At 28.1% G+C, this 18,678-nt stretch overlaps 1 protein-coding gene across 2 annotated transcripts in view; it reads right to left on the bottom strand.

The window, feature by feature from the left end:
* Positions 1–17,163, bottom strand: part of LOC111035220 (TWiK family of potassium channels protein 18-like) — a 29,128-nt gene extending 11,965 nt beyond the window's left edge. Inside the window, exons 1-4 of one of the 2 annotated variants that reach the window (XM_022316747.1) lie at positions 16,837–17,163; positions 7,812–8,162; positions 5,665–5,903; positions 4,294–4,447 (exon numbers count right to left, since the gene is read on the bottom strand). In XM_022316747.1, coding sequence (XP_022172439.1) covers positions 4,294–4,447; positions 5,665–5,903; positions 7,812–8,162; positions 16,837–16,843 — 751 coding nt within the window. In that variant the 5' untranslated portion in view covers positions 16,844–17,163. Of the gene's footprint in view, positions 1–24; positions 811–4,293; positions 4,448–5,664; positions 5,904–7,811; positions 8,163–16,836 lie in introns of those variants that run through there. The other variant, XM_022316748.1, reaches the window with a different exon arrangement.
* Between the last annotated feature and the right edge of the window lie 1,515 nt (positions 17,164–18,678).

Raw genomic sequence — 18,678 nt, 5'->3', positions numbered from 1 at the left:
ACTTTACCCCTTTTCTAACTATACCGTGTTGATAAAGCATTTGCGTCCGGCATTCCAGAACTTTCGCCACTCGTCTTCGTTCTCCTGCAGGAAACATCGCCACTGGTGTCTCAGTCCCGTTCCGGCCACGTTCAACTTCTTACCGTCTCCTCGGTCCTTAGCCTTCTTCTTCTTCTTCTTCCTCCTCCGGGTCGTCGTCGCAGTGCTCGAAGCACCGTTTCCCTGTACGGATTCCAATAGCGTTTTCTCCGAACTCCAGAAACCATCGGTCTCGTAATCCGTGTAACAACTCTCGTTGTTGTCGTCGTCGTCATCGTCGCTTTTCTTCATCGTCAGGCCCGTGTACGCGGCCGGGTAAGGTCGACGTGACAATGTCAATGCAGAGATATTTCTGTCACCGAAAGCGATTCCTGCGTGGTGTTATAGTAATAGAACGCGCAGATATCGTATAACTTTTTCCTAAACCAAACTCGTCCTCGTCACCGAAACCGTTGACCACCGGCCGTTCCAGCGTCGTTGTACTGACACGAAATATCATATAAAAAACATTAAATCTGTGTCACAGCCAGCGAAATGCCTGGCCGCGTATTAATAGAACCTGGTTAAATATAACCGTACAGCGGCGGCCAGCATGCGCGCAGTCTACTCTTCGTCATACCGTCACTGCTCGATTTTCGTATAGTAAACACTGTTATCAGCAATGCTTAGAAATTATTGCAAAATGGAATATATTTTTTTTTTAATTTAAGTACAGTCTATCGAATATATATGCTGTGAAATATGTAATAATTTAAGTTGAATATGGTTAGAAAAATATATGATTAATATTATTGATAATAGAAGAGTATATATATTTTTTTTAAATTTATAAATTTGAATATTTGATAGTTTATTACATTAAGAATACAAATATTTGGTTTTTTATTTTATACTAAAAAATTTGATTTTTTTATAAATAGTTAAAATTATAAAGTAGAAGTTTCAAAATACTTACACAATATGAATACCTCTTTACAATAATATGCAGATCCCTCAAAACAAAAATGTGTTATAAAATCCAGATTTTGCCAATCTACTTTCAAAACAAAAAATGCAAATAAAAGTGATAATAGCCCATATACCACAGCGAAATAGTATTACAATGGTGATTTAAGATGATTATAGTACATTGCGCTGACCACCAGCCCTAAATCATATTTTTCAATATTTGTACGCACACCTTTAGCATACGTGCTAATTTCATAATTATAACTTTTCTCAATGCCCGATTGGCAGTGTTGCAGTAATTGCACTAAACAAGTACCTATGCGCCGTATACTAGAGCTAAAATCCTATCATATAATTTTATTTTTCTGGGGTTAAAGGTGCTAGCTAGGTAGATGCGATAAATTCGTATTAGAACTTAACAAATATAATTCCAAAGTTTTAAAACTCTACATTTTTGCATATTTACAAACATTTTATCATCATAAAGACCTATAATTCTAATTTTATATATTTTTAAATATGTATTTGATGATTTTCGTGCGTACTTCGGATCAATACAATTTTAACAGTACTTAATATCCCAAATTTCGTGGACCAAAAATAGAGCCATTGATTTTTTATTTATTTTAATATCGTGTAGTCGTGACATGAATTATTATTCAACTATCAATTCTTATAAATTATAATATATAATACTTTGATGTAAACACTTATTTCAAAGAACTTCATATATATTTATAACTGTTCAAAGATTTCAAAATCGAGTATAGAGTTTTATTAATATTTTAGCACTTAAGTAGTTGTTATATATCTGCATGTCATAACTTATAAACAAATAGGCACGCGAGACGTAGTTATTCTTTGTTAGTAATATTTTTGTTTATAAGCCATTTTGTTTCAGTGAGAACCTTCTGAATAATCATTGCACACTATTCAATATTATTGTAATGAAACAAACGCATCGCAAGACAAAAAATACAATATAATAATGTATCGAAAATTCCTTGCCTAACCATATTGTTTATCTCGAATTTGAATTCGACTGTTACTGTAAAAAACTATTCATTTTGGGTACAAATTATTCAGCACTAGCGTTCCTCATTTATAATTCATATTATTCGAAGACATTGTTTTTACGCGGTTAAGTGGTTTATTTGTTTTAACGCAAACATACGTATACTTGTACAATATGCATAAAACATTTGTGTTACGAATGGCGATTTCTCTTTCATTTTTGTTTTTATATTTATGGTGCTTTAATCCATTCATTTACATATTTTGTATTTGGACCTAACTTGAATACACTATAATATTACCATTAATAATTAATTTTGTTTTCAATTTGTTCCTTTTCTTAAAATTGTTTAACGTTGTAGGGATTCAATTAATTTTTAGATGATTTGATTACATTATAGTATGTAACTTTTGTTTACAGTGATTGTCGAAAGTTTTTGAAAAATAAGAATTTAAATTAGATATTCTATTTTTCTATAATAATTATTAATTTTAAAAATTGTTTTCTCTCACTGAATATTTAAAAAAAAAATTATATTTTTGAGTTATCATTTTTAAGTTGCAAATAAAAATAGGTACTTATTGTTCACCGAAACAATTTAAACTTAAATATATTTGAATATTTGCCATACACTGGGTAGCGGTTTTATAGAATGAAACGTATTATTTTTTAAAAATCGTGTTCAATTAAATTTATAAGCATAAAAAACATATTATAGCTATAAATAAAAATCAATGGACATAGAATGGGACTTAATAGTACACCAAAGATAGAGATGGTAAGATGTTATTTAACAAAATAAATAATTTTAGACTTTAACATATGAGATTAAAATCGATTAAATATGATTAAATTATTTAAATAATTTGACCGTGTTTTACTTTATTCATCACATTCTCAAATAGTATAATTATGGGAGCAAATATAATATTTGAATGAACTACTTTACTGCATTGAATACTATAAAACTATAAAATACTATACAACTTATATGAGGTATTATTGGAAGGTTAAATATGGGAAAACAAATTTTTATTACGTAATATAATACTTTTGGTGTTGAATGAAATACATTTTGGTAAAAGAATCTATGAAAAAATTAAATAACACATTAAATTGTAAAAAAATTTAAAACGGAGAAATATAAAAGTAAATATTTGTTTTTTATTTTGGGTTTCAAAAGATTCTCGTATCAATTTCCTTTTGGTTTAAATTTGTTTGTTGCATTGTTGAAATGCATTGTCAAGTACAATTTAAAATGTATTATTATAACTAGTAACTACCATCAATATTATTTTCATAATGACATACCTATAGTTCTAAATAAAATATGTAGGTAGTGTATAGAATTAAAGCTGTTGTAAAGAAATAAATGCTTTGTAGAAAATAAGTAGATTATAGTTATTTTCATGTTCTTGCTTGGAATATCGATTGAAGTTTGATAATACTTCGTATTTAGTATTTACCTGTATGTTTAGTATTGATAATTGATAAATGATGATCATTATACAACGAGCTACAAACGAGTTTACACAATTTATTGTATGACCCGATTACTATTTTGCTTTTGCTTGTGTGAAATAAATATTATTTGTACTAAATTGGGTACGTATTTCATATTTTGAAGACACTCTTTATGATTTATTTATTAATTTATTATTTGGAGAATCAAATTTTATTATTTTCTACTGCCTTTATAATAACGGTTGCTTTGGAGCCATTTTAACTGTACTCACGGTTCTACGAACGCGTTTTCATAAGGCCATAATAATATGTTATATGAATATACAATTCAAAGAAGAGAATTTATGATTTTATGAAATTGTTTCTGTTATGAATTATAATATTACATTAAAATATAATATAATTCATATCAAATAAGGAGGTAACATCAATAATAATTCAATGTTGAAAGATTTTAAGGATTCAAATGTGTAAGTTATATTTTTTCACCTAGATTTACTATACAGTTTACATGTATTTACTTTTAGGTTTTAATACATAGTTATTTAGTAAAAAGTCCAGATGTATAAGTATTTGATAGATGTAGTATATCTAAGTAACTATGGTACCTAATTATAGGTGTCCCAAAAAATGTTTTTGCACTATAATTTATAGGTTTATATGGTTCTATAGGAATTTGAAGATGTAAACGTTCTTAAAACGAACCGGGAACGATTCAGAACATATTATATCAATGACACTTTGTCGAGAGTCTTAACTACACAATATAATATTATGTCTTGTAGCCTGTACAGTACAGGCTGTACTTTTGTATTAATTGAACTTACCTATGGTTGTGAATACAGTGCCACAATAAAATACGGCGTTTAAATAATTCCATTCTGGCTTGTTGTTCTGCACAAAAAAAGATTCGTATTTTCGAATGAGATTTCCGGTTTCTATAAATATTGAGTCATTTCTTTTTACGATTTTCTCCATTAGCTAAAAATAATAATAAAATAAACTGAATTAATTGCATTTATATAATCACTAAATAGTTAATAAGGGGCTTAAAAAAAAAATTAGTTTAGTTTTTTACGTTGTATTTCAAAATATGGGTTTCAGTGTTTTTAGAAAGTATTTTATGATATTTATTATACATAAATGTGTTACATTTTATGTAACCACCTATTTAAATTATTTTTAATACATTTTCTTAATAGAATTATTTTTGGCCTGTGATGGCATATTTATCATTCAGAGTTGTAATTACTTATTTTAACTAGAAGGCGGTATCAGAAAGCGGTATAGACACAATATGTGAAATAGGTATGTAGAATTTTAAAAACGGCTTTTCTTTAAAATTGTATGTATAGTTATTTGTTTGATTGTTTTATCTATATTGTAAACTGGATATGTGAGTAACACTCATTCATAAAGTTCAATTTATTTTAAAACAGGTAGGTAAAAAAATGGCTCTAAGTATAATGTAAGTAGGCATGTAACTGTTTTATTTGTAAGCGTCTTATTTGAGTTTGTATACCTATTGTATTTTCGGAATTTATAATTTATATTTTAGATGGTTAACTAACCATTTTTTAAGTTATTTTGTTTATTTTCTCTATACACTTTTTGTATTTTTTTGTTAAGTTATAAGTTTAACTGTTAAAAATCAATAAAAAATCCTAAACGAAAAATGTCTACAGAAGTTGGAAAAAATGACCCGAAATCATTAATATATATAATTTTTTATTTTTTTAGTATATTAGTTTTATACTTAAGCATTGCATTTATTAAACAACAATATTATATATATTATATTGAAATTGGTTTTTAGATTTGATAAATATTTCATGCTGTTTAAGAGAGGATCCCACTAAATATGTCTGTTATTTTGACCACAGTAATTAAAGTGGCATGCGAAAACAAATAAATTCGATGCTCATACACTACAGCTTAGAAATCATAATACCCAGAATAACAAGCCAATACAATTATGAAGTCTAATCGATTCTTATCTTTAGGTATTTCATTTAAGGTACATATAATATTGTGGAAAAAGAATTATTAAATACATTTAAACATTATTTGTATACAAAATAATACTTAAGATTATATTGAAATAATTCCTTTAATCACGAGATATGTCGATGTATTTTAGATATAACCGTGTAGACATATATAGTTTATTATAAGTTTATTGATGAATCAATACTTACATTGGCAACATTTATAATCAACTGTTCTCTCTCCCTGAGAACTATGTTTTGGTCTTTTGACCCTTCGACTGCTTGAAATATTAGAGCTCCAGCTGCGCAATAACCGGCAGCAATGAATAGTAGGAAGAAATGAGTAAGCCACTTTCTAGACCATTCTCTGATTTTGTCGTACATCCAGAAAACGGCTCGTTCGCCAAAGCTTAATCTCAATTTGGCTGTGGAGACGATATCTTTGAATCCTTTTTAAAATTAAAGACCATTAGTATTTAGTAGGTATTTTTAATTAATTAGTTCTTCTTGTTCCATAGAATTATAACATAGAAGTATTTATATTTTCTTAAAGAGCACCTAATAGTAGAATGGTAAATTAATACGACATGTATTATATTACTGTATTTATTATTACATTTTAATTGAGTTTTAAGGTTTTTATATATTTTTATAATTGAAACAAGTTTAGTTAAGCTACATATTACGTATTTTTGTATATAAAAAATACCTATGTAATACAAATAAAATCTGGGTAATAAAAGTAAAAGATAAAATGTGTACCTAAGGACTTATAGTAAACTATAGTAAGGATTAGTCAAGTAAGACAGAAATAAAATTAAGCTTCTAAGCTATGAAATTTAAATTATGACTATGGATTAATCCATGTTTAAATATATTTAAAATAGGTTCAGTATTTTTGGAGGGTTATACTTAAAATCAATTTTATACAACACATTTCAATATGAATTGAATTTATTGATTACTTATTGTATGATATTTATTTAAAATGTTTGAAGTTGGTTGTTATAAGCTATAAAATATGAACATAAAATGAGTAACCGATATTTGTTTTAGTATGTTGTACATTGTATTTTTGTTTTCCTATAAAATTGAAAAATAAATATCTATTGGTATTATATTTAAAAACAGATAGAAAATTGAAAGAAAATGTACTGGATTTATGTTGCGAATTTTAATATGGTCACCGGTTATCGGGTGTGGGTGTATGGTACAATATTGCTGTATGTTAAATATATTAAATATTTTATATTTAATATTTTTAAATTATATTACATTTCCGAAAAATTGCCATTGAGGAGTTATTAGGTATGTTGTTTTATTTAATATAAAAATAAACCACCACTGTATTAAATAATTTACCTTTTACCATTAGGTAGCCAACATTTTTCACTACGTTTTGTAATGCACACTGTTATACCCTCTCTCTCCCACTAGGGCGATGCGTAAACAATTTTTATAATCCACCTTTTTTAAAATTCAAACGCAATCATACAAAGTACAAATTTAATACAAATACAAATTCGTTTAATTTAAAATGATGGAATTTAAAAATTTTAAATGCAACTCAAGTATACCGTTTTTTATAGCGATTTATATAGCCATGAATCAATTTATCATATAAACCCATTATTATTCCAAAAATAGGAAATTTAATTAAATTTAATTGATGGACTTGTACTTTGTTAACGATATAAATATCTATTTTTCAACAAATAAATTGTTTGTAATGAAATTATAAAGACTACTAAACATATTTTTTTTATTGTTATATCGACGTGCAAAGAGTACCCATCGCCGAGCCGATAGGTATTATTTTCTTATTAATTACGTGTTAAACGCAATTCGTTGTTTTTTAATTTAGTATATATAAAATATAAATAACAATATCTCAATACATCCAATATACCTACCGGAATGGAAATTACGGCTAGTGGAACCCAAACCAAAAAAAATTAATTTGAGAAAAGTTTTCTCTAATAAGGCGAGTACTGCCATCACAGTGTAAGTCCTTTTCATTCAATTATATACAATATACATATATATATATTCATGATATGTAGGTACATTATTATAAAATGCACTGTGTAGACAGATATACGAAGAACGAAAGGCCTTGGCATTTCACATTCTTCAGTGTTTATTTTCCACATAACTCTTTATCGACATTTGACCTAACCTGACCCGAAGTAACCTAATTTCGAACTTTTACAGTACTACGTTTTGTTTTTTTGCCCAACGCCTCGTCGATGATCATTATCAGCAATTACCACACCCGTTTCCCGGCGTTTATTCGCACCCACAGCAATCAAATCGCGGAATAATACTGTAATAATTAAAAACATTAATACGCTTACCGTCCAGCTGTTTGAAGAAAAAATCGGTGGCTTTGTTGGACGTGTACGCCTGGTAAAGTTGCGGCGAAAACCCATTCGGGATGGTCGGGTCGGCGATCGGGGTCATGGGCATGGTCAGGCACATGGCGGTCGGAGACGACGGGAAAAACTGGAATTTCGGCGGTTTTGGCGGTATATCAGGTGCAATTTTCAGTGACATTGTGCTGCGCGACAGGCGGCGTGCCGGCGGTTTGGGCACATCCAGCTGTTGCGCGTCGGCCGCAGGACGGTGTTCATTGTCCTGCTCCTGCTGCTGCTGCTGCTGCTGCTGATGATGATCCTCCGACTGTCCATCTCCTTCTCCTCCGGGTCCTACGATATAAATTCACAAAGCACCGGACCACACCGTTTCGATTAAAATCAGTTTATACAGCAACGAAACGACAGATTTACGCGAAATGTGCGTATCAACGAACAATAATTCACTCATTACCTACACGCGTTGTTCTAAATAATTTATATCTTTGTGTATGAGTGTGTGTGTGTGTGTGTGTGTGTGTTACTAGAGTTTAATCTGTTTAATACGTTTTCACGTTTTTACAAAATTCTGACAGTTGTGAAATTCAATCAAATATTTCTGGGAAAAGTAGATTTAAAATTCCATTTCTAAACGTTATGATAATACTTTTTTAGGTAGTTTATTTTTCTGTTTATATTCATATCTTATAATATTGCATGCATATTTTATTAAATATAACTATTTAAACTTGAAAACTCTGAGTGTGCAAAAAAGCTTTTTTTTCTCCTTTACATTTAACTTTGAAATAGATATTAGAGTTTATAAGCTATTTATTCGATATCATAATATATTTATACCTAAACATTTCGGAAAGTATACATTATTTATTAATATTTATTTATTAGATGTAAGTAAAGTTTACTTTTTAGTTTTCCGATTAGCAAAAAAAATAAATATTTTTTAAACTAAAAATAGAAATCCCTCCCTCCGTATTAACTAAATATTTTTAGATAAATTATTATTTATTATGATTGTATAAATCAATTAGATAGGTACTACTGAAAATTGAAGAACAAATAATTATATTTTTTATTTATAACATTGATCGTGATAGCCTGTTATAGATACATTCTTCAATTGGTACCTACATATTTACCTACATTTCACATTATTAGCTACAATAATTATGTTATAATAATTACTTAATTTAAGTAAAGAAAGTTGAAGTTTTGAAGTTTTCTGCTGTAGCTATAAAATGGATGTGTATTGGTAATGACTAATGGATGTTCAATATTTATTCTGAGTATAATTGTTATGCGTCTAAGTTGTAATATATTATGTAAAATTGTATTATAATATAGACATATAGCTGAAATGAACAAATAAGGTGTACCATACTACCGATACACTAAATCAAATAAAATGTGCAACATGAATGAAAAAAGTACAAACTATTGAGATTAAAAGTTCAAATTAAAAAAAAAAAATTTTAAACTCACTTAGTATGTCCTGTATTTTATAGTTTTAATATTATTTATATAAATTAATGTTTTAGTCTTAAATTTTGGTAAATATATTTCTACTAACCTAACGAAGTATCATGTTGCTTAATGTACTTAATTACTTATTTTTACATTGATTTTAGGTTTTGAGTGGAGCGATTATAGTATTGATTTTACAAAAATGTGTGTGTTTTTCTTTCTGTCATAATTTATCAACTTTTGTCACAAAAAATAGTTCAATTTTCAATTTAATGGGAGGTTGTTTTTAGTAAATTAGATATGGTTAGTACTTTTGGTAGATCAAAGTAAACAATTTTTAGCACTTTTCAATGTAACTAAAACAATAAAATAAAAATGAAGAAAAGACGGGGATATTTATGAAAACTAGTTTTTGACAAAATTAATTTTTGATATTTTGTTGTGATTTGAAAACCATGTACATACTTGGATGTTCAGAAAATGTTGATTTCATAATTTTCTTTACATGATACAATTTAAAAAATATATATATATATATCTATTTGAGCTATTTATAGGGATTTAAAATCGTTTTAAATGTTATTTCTATAAATGTCAATTTAACATTTTCGCATAGTCAAAAACTTGAAAATTTGATACAAGGTTTCTGATAAATCATAAATTGTAATTGTAGCAATAGTTGCAATATTTTTTAATTATTAAAAATATTTAAAATAAAAGTCACTAAAATGTGCAAATAACTTTGTAGTAAAAATGTTCAATTGTTATAGCTAAGGACTGAAAATTTTATACAAGTTTTTAAATCTATTTGAAGTATGTACATCTCTTAAATTACGATTTCTTTAAACTTAAGTCCAAAGTTTAATATTTTCCCTCTTTATTTGATACAGATGATTTTCAAAACGTTTTGGTAACTTTTGTACATTGGTAAATCATGTGTTTTTCATAGTTTTTGTGTAAAATGTTAAATTTAAATAGTTGAATAATGTATATAATATATAACCACCATGTGTTATATACTATCTATATTCTTTACGTTAAAGTGAATAGTTACTAAAATCATTATTATTTTATAAGTGCTTATACAGTTTGAATCTATGTATTACGAATTTCATATATTATTACGGCGATATTGTTCACATAGGTCATATTAAACTAGTACATTTGATTGAAGTATGACGAAGATACCCACTAATTATTAATAGTTTAAAAATCAGTATTTGAAATATTTATTTAATCCGTATTTTTTATGCATAAATATTCATGATATTGTAAACCTTCCTTAAATTTATATAATTTATGCTAGTTTTTATTATTATTGAATAATAATAGACTGTGGGGTAGTTTGTTTCTTAAAAATGTGAAATTTATTCAGAAATCTTGAGTTTCAACAACTCATTTTAAATTAATTTAAGTTCATACTTTAAAATGTAATATTTAAGTCCAACGTAACTGTAATGTAACATAATTAGGACATACTATTAACTATTAAGTAAGGTAACAAACCTAAAGCAGAAAATATTTAAATTTACTATATTGTTTAATATGGTTTGCTTTTAGCGGTTAACGAAAATACATTATGAACACATGAGTAGTTTTATGTGCATTTTTTTTAAAATTAAACTTCAAAATTATTTTTAGATTAATAAAATATTTTATATGCAAATACATTTTTACAATAATCATTATTCATGTTTTATAAATTGGAGAATCATTATTTTTGTACTGTAAATAATTTAACAAAATATATTTCCATAATTCCATGTATACCGTATTTGAAAGAAACGATAAATTTAAATTATATTTAAGTTTTTGAATGTCTTTTCCTTTATTTAGCATATGTAATAAGATAAACTGACGAATTTCAATAAAACAAAAAAAAATATGTAAAATTAATCAATACATTCAGGAACACAATAAATTGCTCAGTGATGTTAAGACTATTTTAATTTTTAGTATTTTGAATACTACTATGCAGTAGGTATGTAGTGCTGTACTATGTAAGATGTACATGTTTGAAGAACAATGTAAACTGATTTTAAGGTATTTGCACAGTTTTACGTTTTGAGTTATGTTTTTGACCATACACATTGTATTGATTCACAACTGTGTACAGTGTATGTAGGCCGGTACCTCTATACTAGGTTGTATTGTAATGGAAAAGTCTTGTTACAATCATGAATCCTAATTGGTTTATTTATTTTAATTTGATTATACAATGATGGGTAGGCATGTATTTTGTATTCAAAATGTAATTTTATAGAAATTAATTTAATATTATATTTACTAAAAATTAGAAGTGTAGGTAGTTGTTAACACAACATGAATTCGACTATTAATTAGAAAATAGAACAATTTATTGCAAAATCAATCTATCTAAAGTTGAATTATGAAAGCTTAAAATTAATCCAGTGGCGTGTATCACAAAAAAAATAGGTGTTGCTCAATGCTCAAATAATTTTAGGAGACCTACCCCTCATTATACTGTTATACCGACCTATAATAAGTCCGATTTTTCTTCTATCAATACCCACCCATCCATATTTAAGGTGTTGCTTGAGCAACACTTGGACCCTATGTTACACGCCACTGAATTTATCATTATAAAATAAATTGTTTCTTTGCTGTGTTCAAAATGTGTACATTTGAATATTTATATGGTTTAGATAGCTTTGACCAACGACGAGTCTCTTCCGCTGTCGGTTTAAACTGGAAAATAAAGATAGCTTTAACCAAATGATGGTAATGATTAAGGTTATTAAAAAAAATCACGATATCTTTGCGATGTTATCCATCGTTTTAGGTACAAATGTATAATGTAAGTGTTATATTATTGATATAAATTAAATCCATTGAACCGTCTGATTTATTGCTTAAGTTTTGGACCTATATTAATTTCACACCGTATAATGCAAACTGTCGTTATTTTGTCATAAATTATTGTAAATGTCGCAGAAAGCCATCAAAACTATCAACGATGTCCATGCGTAAGTTTATTTAAATGCAGTAATAAAAAATTGTTATAGACAAATTGTTATAACGCTGTTTATACGTCACATGTCGAGGATGTAATAATAATGATACTTGTTAGGTTAGTTAAATAATAAACACAATTATTTTTATTATTTTTGTCTTGTTATTTTTTTTATAATTTGAAACCACTTATGTTGTATTGGTTCCATACAATTGGTTTATCACACACTGTAATTAAAAGTAATAAACTAATAACCATCCTTATAGGATTTTTTTTGGCACCGATATTTTAAAAAAGTATTTTTATGTTGTGTATTTACTTTATATATTATTTGCAAAATAGAAAGTAAAATAATATTTCTGATCAAACCATGGATTAAAGTGATTTTTTTATAGCTCTAGATAATAATTAAATAAGTAATTTCAAACCACTTAAGTTAGAAAACACGCAATAATGTTACAATAGTCGTACATGTACATATTATAGATGTTAATTTCAACAAAAATACATTTTATACATATACGTAGGTAACTATTTAAAAATTAATATTCTTGTTATGCGTTGTATAAAATGACATTGTTATCTTCTATATATACAATTTCTACAGGTTACAAATATATTTTATGTATCATTATATTTATTTTATATTTACATATTATTTATTTTATATTAATTAATATTCCTTATTCGATTTAAAGATTTTTTTCTTTACAACCATCAACTTTTTTTTTCAACTTAAAATTTGTCATTCTGTCAATGTAATTACTGGTTCAAATAATTAAATGACACTGAATTTAAAATTGGACTAATAATTGGAAAATAAAATCAAAGTAAATATTTAAGACTTTTGAAAGCCTTCAAAGTATATTAGTCATAAATAGTAAAAATATTATGTTGCATGACTCTTTACATGTTATTGTGTTTCCCTGTGCTTGGTATTTTTAAGCATTCAGATAATTTTTATGCGCAGAAAATTATTTGATTGGGTTTAAATGAAATTATTTTTTTTTTACTGATGTTGAAAGGTTTTCACCTTCAATTTAGGTTTTACTTAGTTTTATAAATATTTCGATTTTAGCTTTTTATTTATATATGATTTGTGGCACTTAATAATTATGACACGTGTTGTGCATATGTTACACACTTACACCTCAACACCAATCATGCGTGTAATAAAAATAATTAATTAAATTGTCATACAAAATAAAAAGTTTTAAAGGCCTAATTTTATATTCATTGGATATGAAAACGTTAATCTGTTTTTTGACATTGCTAATTTCATAATTAGTGTTTATTCGTGCAGGTATTTCAAAATTACTTTATTGTATGGCATGGGTATTGTGACGAAACGTAGCATTGTAATAGCATCTTCATAATCCATTTTCGTTTGGAAGAATAATGTTTAATATTACGTTTACCGGAATTAATGGCCATGTGTTTAATCCGGATGAGATATAAATTTAACTCTCCTTTGGTATGATGATTAATTTCCTACGTACTTTGGGTTTCGAGCAAAGCGAGGGAGATATTGATCTTATAATGACTTGTACTTATAAGTTTTTTTTATGGTAGTATTTAACGCAGTGAAAACCTCAAAATCTCAAAAAGTTTCACTCTAAACCACTCCATTACATGTGTATTTATATTGGAAATTAAACAAAGACCGAGTTAAAGTACACTATTGAAATTGTCGTTAGGCTTTGAAAATTTTTTTAAAACAGTGGAAACAATTTATTGAACACACTGTCTGTTTGTTGCAACGAAATATCGAGTATTCAAACTTAAAATACGAAAACACCAATATCCTTTGATGAGGTGAATGAATAAAATCGAGTGACTGTTTGTAATATTATGCTTGTTTGTGATGACTGATGAGTATAATGATTAATGACTTATGACATATTTGCACTAATTACTTTTATAAACATTAATCTAATAAATCGATACTAAACAAACAAGTAATTGTTGCAAACAACGTGAAGTTTAATAGTTAACTAGGAAATTACTTTTTTACATAAAGATTAACAAGTAGAATTTATTTTTTAGTTTTTAAACGTGTACAGAAAGTAGAAATTATATTTATTACGCCTAAACTGTATAGTTGTTACGTATAAAAAACTTATAATGGCACTTCTGGCTAAAAAAAGTGTTATGTTTACTGATATTTTATATATCATCTATGATTTAAAAAATAACTTATTTTTATTGAATTCCGAGATGCACTTTTGACAAATTTTCTGTGTAAATTGTCTTCATAATTATAATGGAAATATAATTTATAGTTTTAATATTTTTTATTGCTATTAGTTTTTTAAAACTACAGATCACTTTCTTTTTTAGATTTTATTTTACTTAGAAATAGTTTTATTCGTATAATTTCCATCCACTATACATAGAATAAATGTTATCTCTATTTATTGACTAACCCTCTCAAAGTTTAAACCAACTGTCAAAATTATTTATAACTCCACCATGTCAGTTATGCGAATTGTATGCTTATAACATTTATTATCATGTCTATATATTAACTGTTCAGCGTGTCAAAAGATATTTTAAATAATATTACGGCTTGACGGCTATATAAATTATAATGGTGAGAGTGGCTAGCGGTGTTTACGGTAGGTATTTAGACATGACCATGTAGGAAATAGGTAGGTACCAAGCTTTTTTCCTGAACAATACATCTTAATAACTCGGTATATGGGAAATACCCGAGGTACCAGAAAAGCCCACCAAACCACCATCTTAAAAAAAAAAAAACCAGAGTCGCTATAGATATGCAAGATAATATATCGATCGCGTGTAAAGACTAAACTACCTACAAAAGATTGTAAAGTGATTGTATTCAAAGACGTCATATTATAAAGTTTATAATACATATAATATATATATATATATGTAGTACGAGCACGTTAAACCGTTTCAAATACCGTCAGTTCTAGGCCTGTGTAATGTGTATAGTTCGATCATAAAAGATTGTTTCAAAACAATTTACAACAGCGTAGTTGACATATTATTATATCCTTATAAAGTACAGGTAAAATGTTTGTGCTGGTGAAGTTTTTACGAGTTACTTATCGAAGTCTACGACACTGTAATCTCTTTATTGTACTCGTATATATATTCTGTCGGAAAATCGAAGCCTTATTTTATTGATTTATTTATTTTCTTCTGTAACTTACCCAATTCAAAATTCCGTTTACAAACACATTGGTCACTTTGATCGAATTTGATGACAACTTGATTTCGTTGGATTTCCGTGTTAAACGTGAATAATAGTATACTTACTTACCTACTCGTATTTTTTAAATCGTAAACTCAATTTTTTTTTATCTACCTACATGTTATTATTGCATACCTATCTTAAAATGATGTAATGCATTATTAAAAAGTTCTGGTATACATCCAATAATTTGAAATATGAATGTCTTTGGAAGCTGTCACGAATGAATAATTACTACTTTTTTGTAATATACATTAAGCATCTCAGCATCCTTAGTTCAAGGGAAAAACGTTTTATATTTTATTAGATTTATTTTTAATATTTTGATTAATTCCGGTAATATATTATCAGAAAAACTCAGTTAATGTTAATGTACAGTTAATGTAACCTACATTTAGTTATACTATAATGAGTAAATTTTGCAATTCGAATCATGGCAAATGATTAGTGTAAATGCGCATTTTGTTATTTGTATACATTTTATTATATGTCTATTAAAACGAAGCATAACTATTATGGAAGTAAATATTTAACTTTCTTAGCTTAGTGAACTATTTTAGTTGTAAAATTAAATGTTGACTATTATGTAAATATATTTACTTAGAGAAAGATTAAATTATTGTCCTATTAAATTAATAATTATTTATGTGTTAAGAGACTGACATTGAAACATTAAAAAATAAAAGAGTTAGTCTTTAAAAAAAAATAACTTATTTGTTATTGCTACAAGAAACTTTAAAACGTATTAGTTACAAAACTTTTTTTCCATTTTATTTAACTCAGTCCATTAATTTCAAGGGTAGACACAGAATCAACTTTTAAGAAATTCCATGATATATCATACTGTATACTATACTAATATAGAAATAATTGAGTTATTAACGTTATATTTAATATTTTATAAAACTATATGAGTAAGTAGTATATATTTAAGGAGAATAAAATAATAAATCACATAGATAGGACAATGAATTAGGTACCTACCTACTTTGATTTTTAGTACAACCTTTTTGGATTTAATATAAAGGCGTATAATATAATGTTATAGCTTATGCATACGAGAAACAATTCATTATCACATAAAATTGTCATTAAGTTACATTATAGCTATATTCGTAATATTTCCGGTCCGGATGTTAGCGGAATGCGTACACACATTTTGACCTATACAGATTGATATGGAAATCATATTTACGTTGTACGTTGAGAACGTGTTTTTATTTGTGTACTTGACGGGAGAGCTATTTTGTCAACACCCAGAGTCAAAAACAGTCGGACACCAAAAGTTTGCGATTGAAAAAAAAAAATTCGACGACCGCCGGCACTCGGCGACGACGTCGCTTATTTACCGTCCATTATAATTGTCCGGAAACCGCGACCTGCGATGCTGCAATGACTGTAACGTGCGAGGTGTCGGCGGCGCTTCGGACCGGAAGTAGTGATAACTACGCGGCTGCGGTGGACGTCAAATGTAAATCGTTATGAACAGTATCGCAAAATAATAATGTCAACGCGCAGTAATGGCAAAATTGGTAGTCGCACAAATCACGGACGGGGCCTGCGACGGCCGTGTCGACGATACCAGGTTTATACCGCTCAGCGACTCGGTCATAATAATAATGATAATATGATCTGTCGACCGGTCAACGGTCGCGGCCGTACTGAACAAACCAAAGGGTTCGTTTACATCGGGCCAAACTCGCGGTTGTTATTTTATTTTATTTCTTCCATTCCTCTTAATATTTATTTTCACTCTATCTCTCTGTCTCTCTGCGATCACATCCCTGTTTCTATCTTTCCCCCTTCTCTCTCTTTTTTTCTCTCTCTCTCTGTCTCGAGTCGTTTTTAAATTGCAGAGGTGGTTCCCGACTTAGTCGCACGTACTATATATATGTGTGTGTGTGTGTGTGTGTGTGTGTGTGTATATATAACACACTCACACGAGTTTGTTGTCTTTCTGGCGATTCGAGTGATGTGTGTGTGTGTGTGTGTATGAGTCGAGTTGGCTGTGGTGGAATGACTAATTGCACTGCTGCGCGTGGAGCAGTGTCACGTCTATAAATAGTATAATCTTATGTGAGCGTCGTTGGACATCGGTTTGCGGGGAACCGTTTTTCGACGTCGACGAATCTGATGTGCTCGGATCATGGAATAATTGAATTCTTCCCAGTGAACCAATTTTGAAACCATCGATCGGTGACCGCATTTACGTATACGGTATATAAATTCTGAGTAGTATTTAATATTTATCATCATATTATCATACAGGATAAGGGATTCCGGAGTGCATCGATTGCCGCACTCCGCAGTCTGACGTTATTGTTGGCCACGTCGTGCTCCATGTGATTTTCGGTTTTTGGATTTATATTTTTAAACCTAACGGAATGGCAAAAGTATGTGGTGACCCAAGTACAAATTCCTATAAATAATCATTAAATTAATACGATTCGTTCTGTATCTCGATAGGACCTCATTGTGATGCTTTTACTAATCATAATTATTGCTTTGTATTCACATATCGTATTAGAGAACAAGTGGTCGAGCCGGGTGAATGTACTATAGTAGCTAACGAGCATGTTAAATATTTCCAACAGATTCTGTCAAAAAGGGCGTTTAATTACATATACATTTTAATGAAATTGCTAGCCTTTCGCAAATCGATTTTAGGTACACGTTATATTATTATATTGAAGGAAATTAATTATAAATGACAAATTAATATTGACAAGTGGCAATTTCAGTTTCAGAAAATTATAATGGACGTCGTCACGTAGACTTAAATGATTATATTAATCTGTTTCAGATAATTTTGACTTTTGAGAATTTAATTAAATTTAATAATTGTGACTTCATTTTCATCCAACTTTCTAAATTTGATGCCTCGAATCACTAAGTTGTTGATTACGCACTTGAAATGTTTCGAATTTAAGTTCAAATATCTAAAACTATGTTATGCTAAAGAGAAAATGTCATTATATAGTTGTTGAAAACATAATTCCCTACTTAAATTACGTTTTTTTGTTTTATTAGGTAAGATATAATTTATTGCATTTTTAGGTGGATACTTTGTAGTTTATACTATAGTAATAATTAATTACATATTAAATTATTTGTTTTTATATTAATTTATGTTTATTTCATACATAAGTTATATTTAATAATTTGTACTTTGCTATTTTTCTAATTGTTTA

This window comes from Myzus persicae, unplaced genomic scaffold, assembly GCF_001856785.1.
Source record: "Myzus persicae strain clone G006 unplaced genomic scaffold, MPER_G0061.0, whole genome shotgun sequence".
Taxonomy (NCBI): Eukaryota; Metazoa; Arthropoda; class Insecta; order Hemiptera; family Aphididae; genus Myzus; species Myzus persicae.
This window is presented reverse-complemented; position numbering and strand designations above follow the sequence as displayed.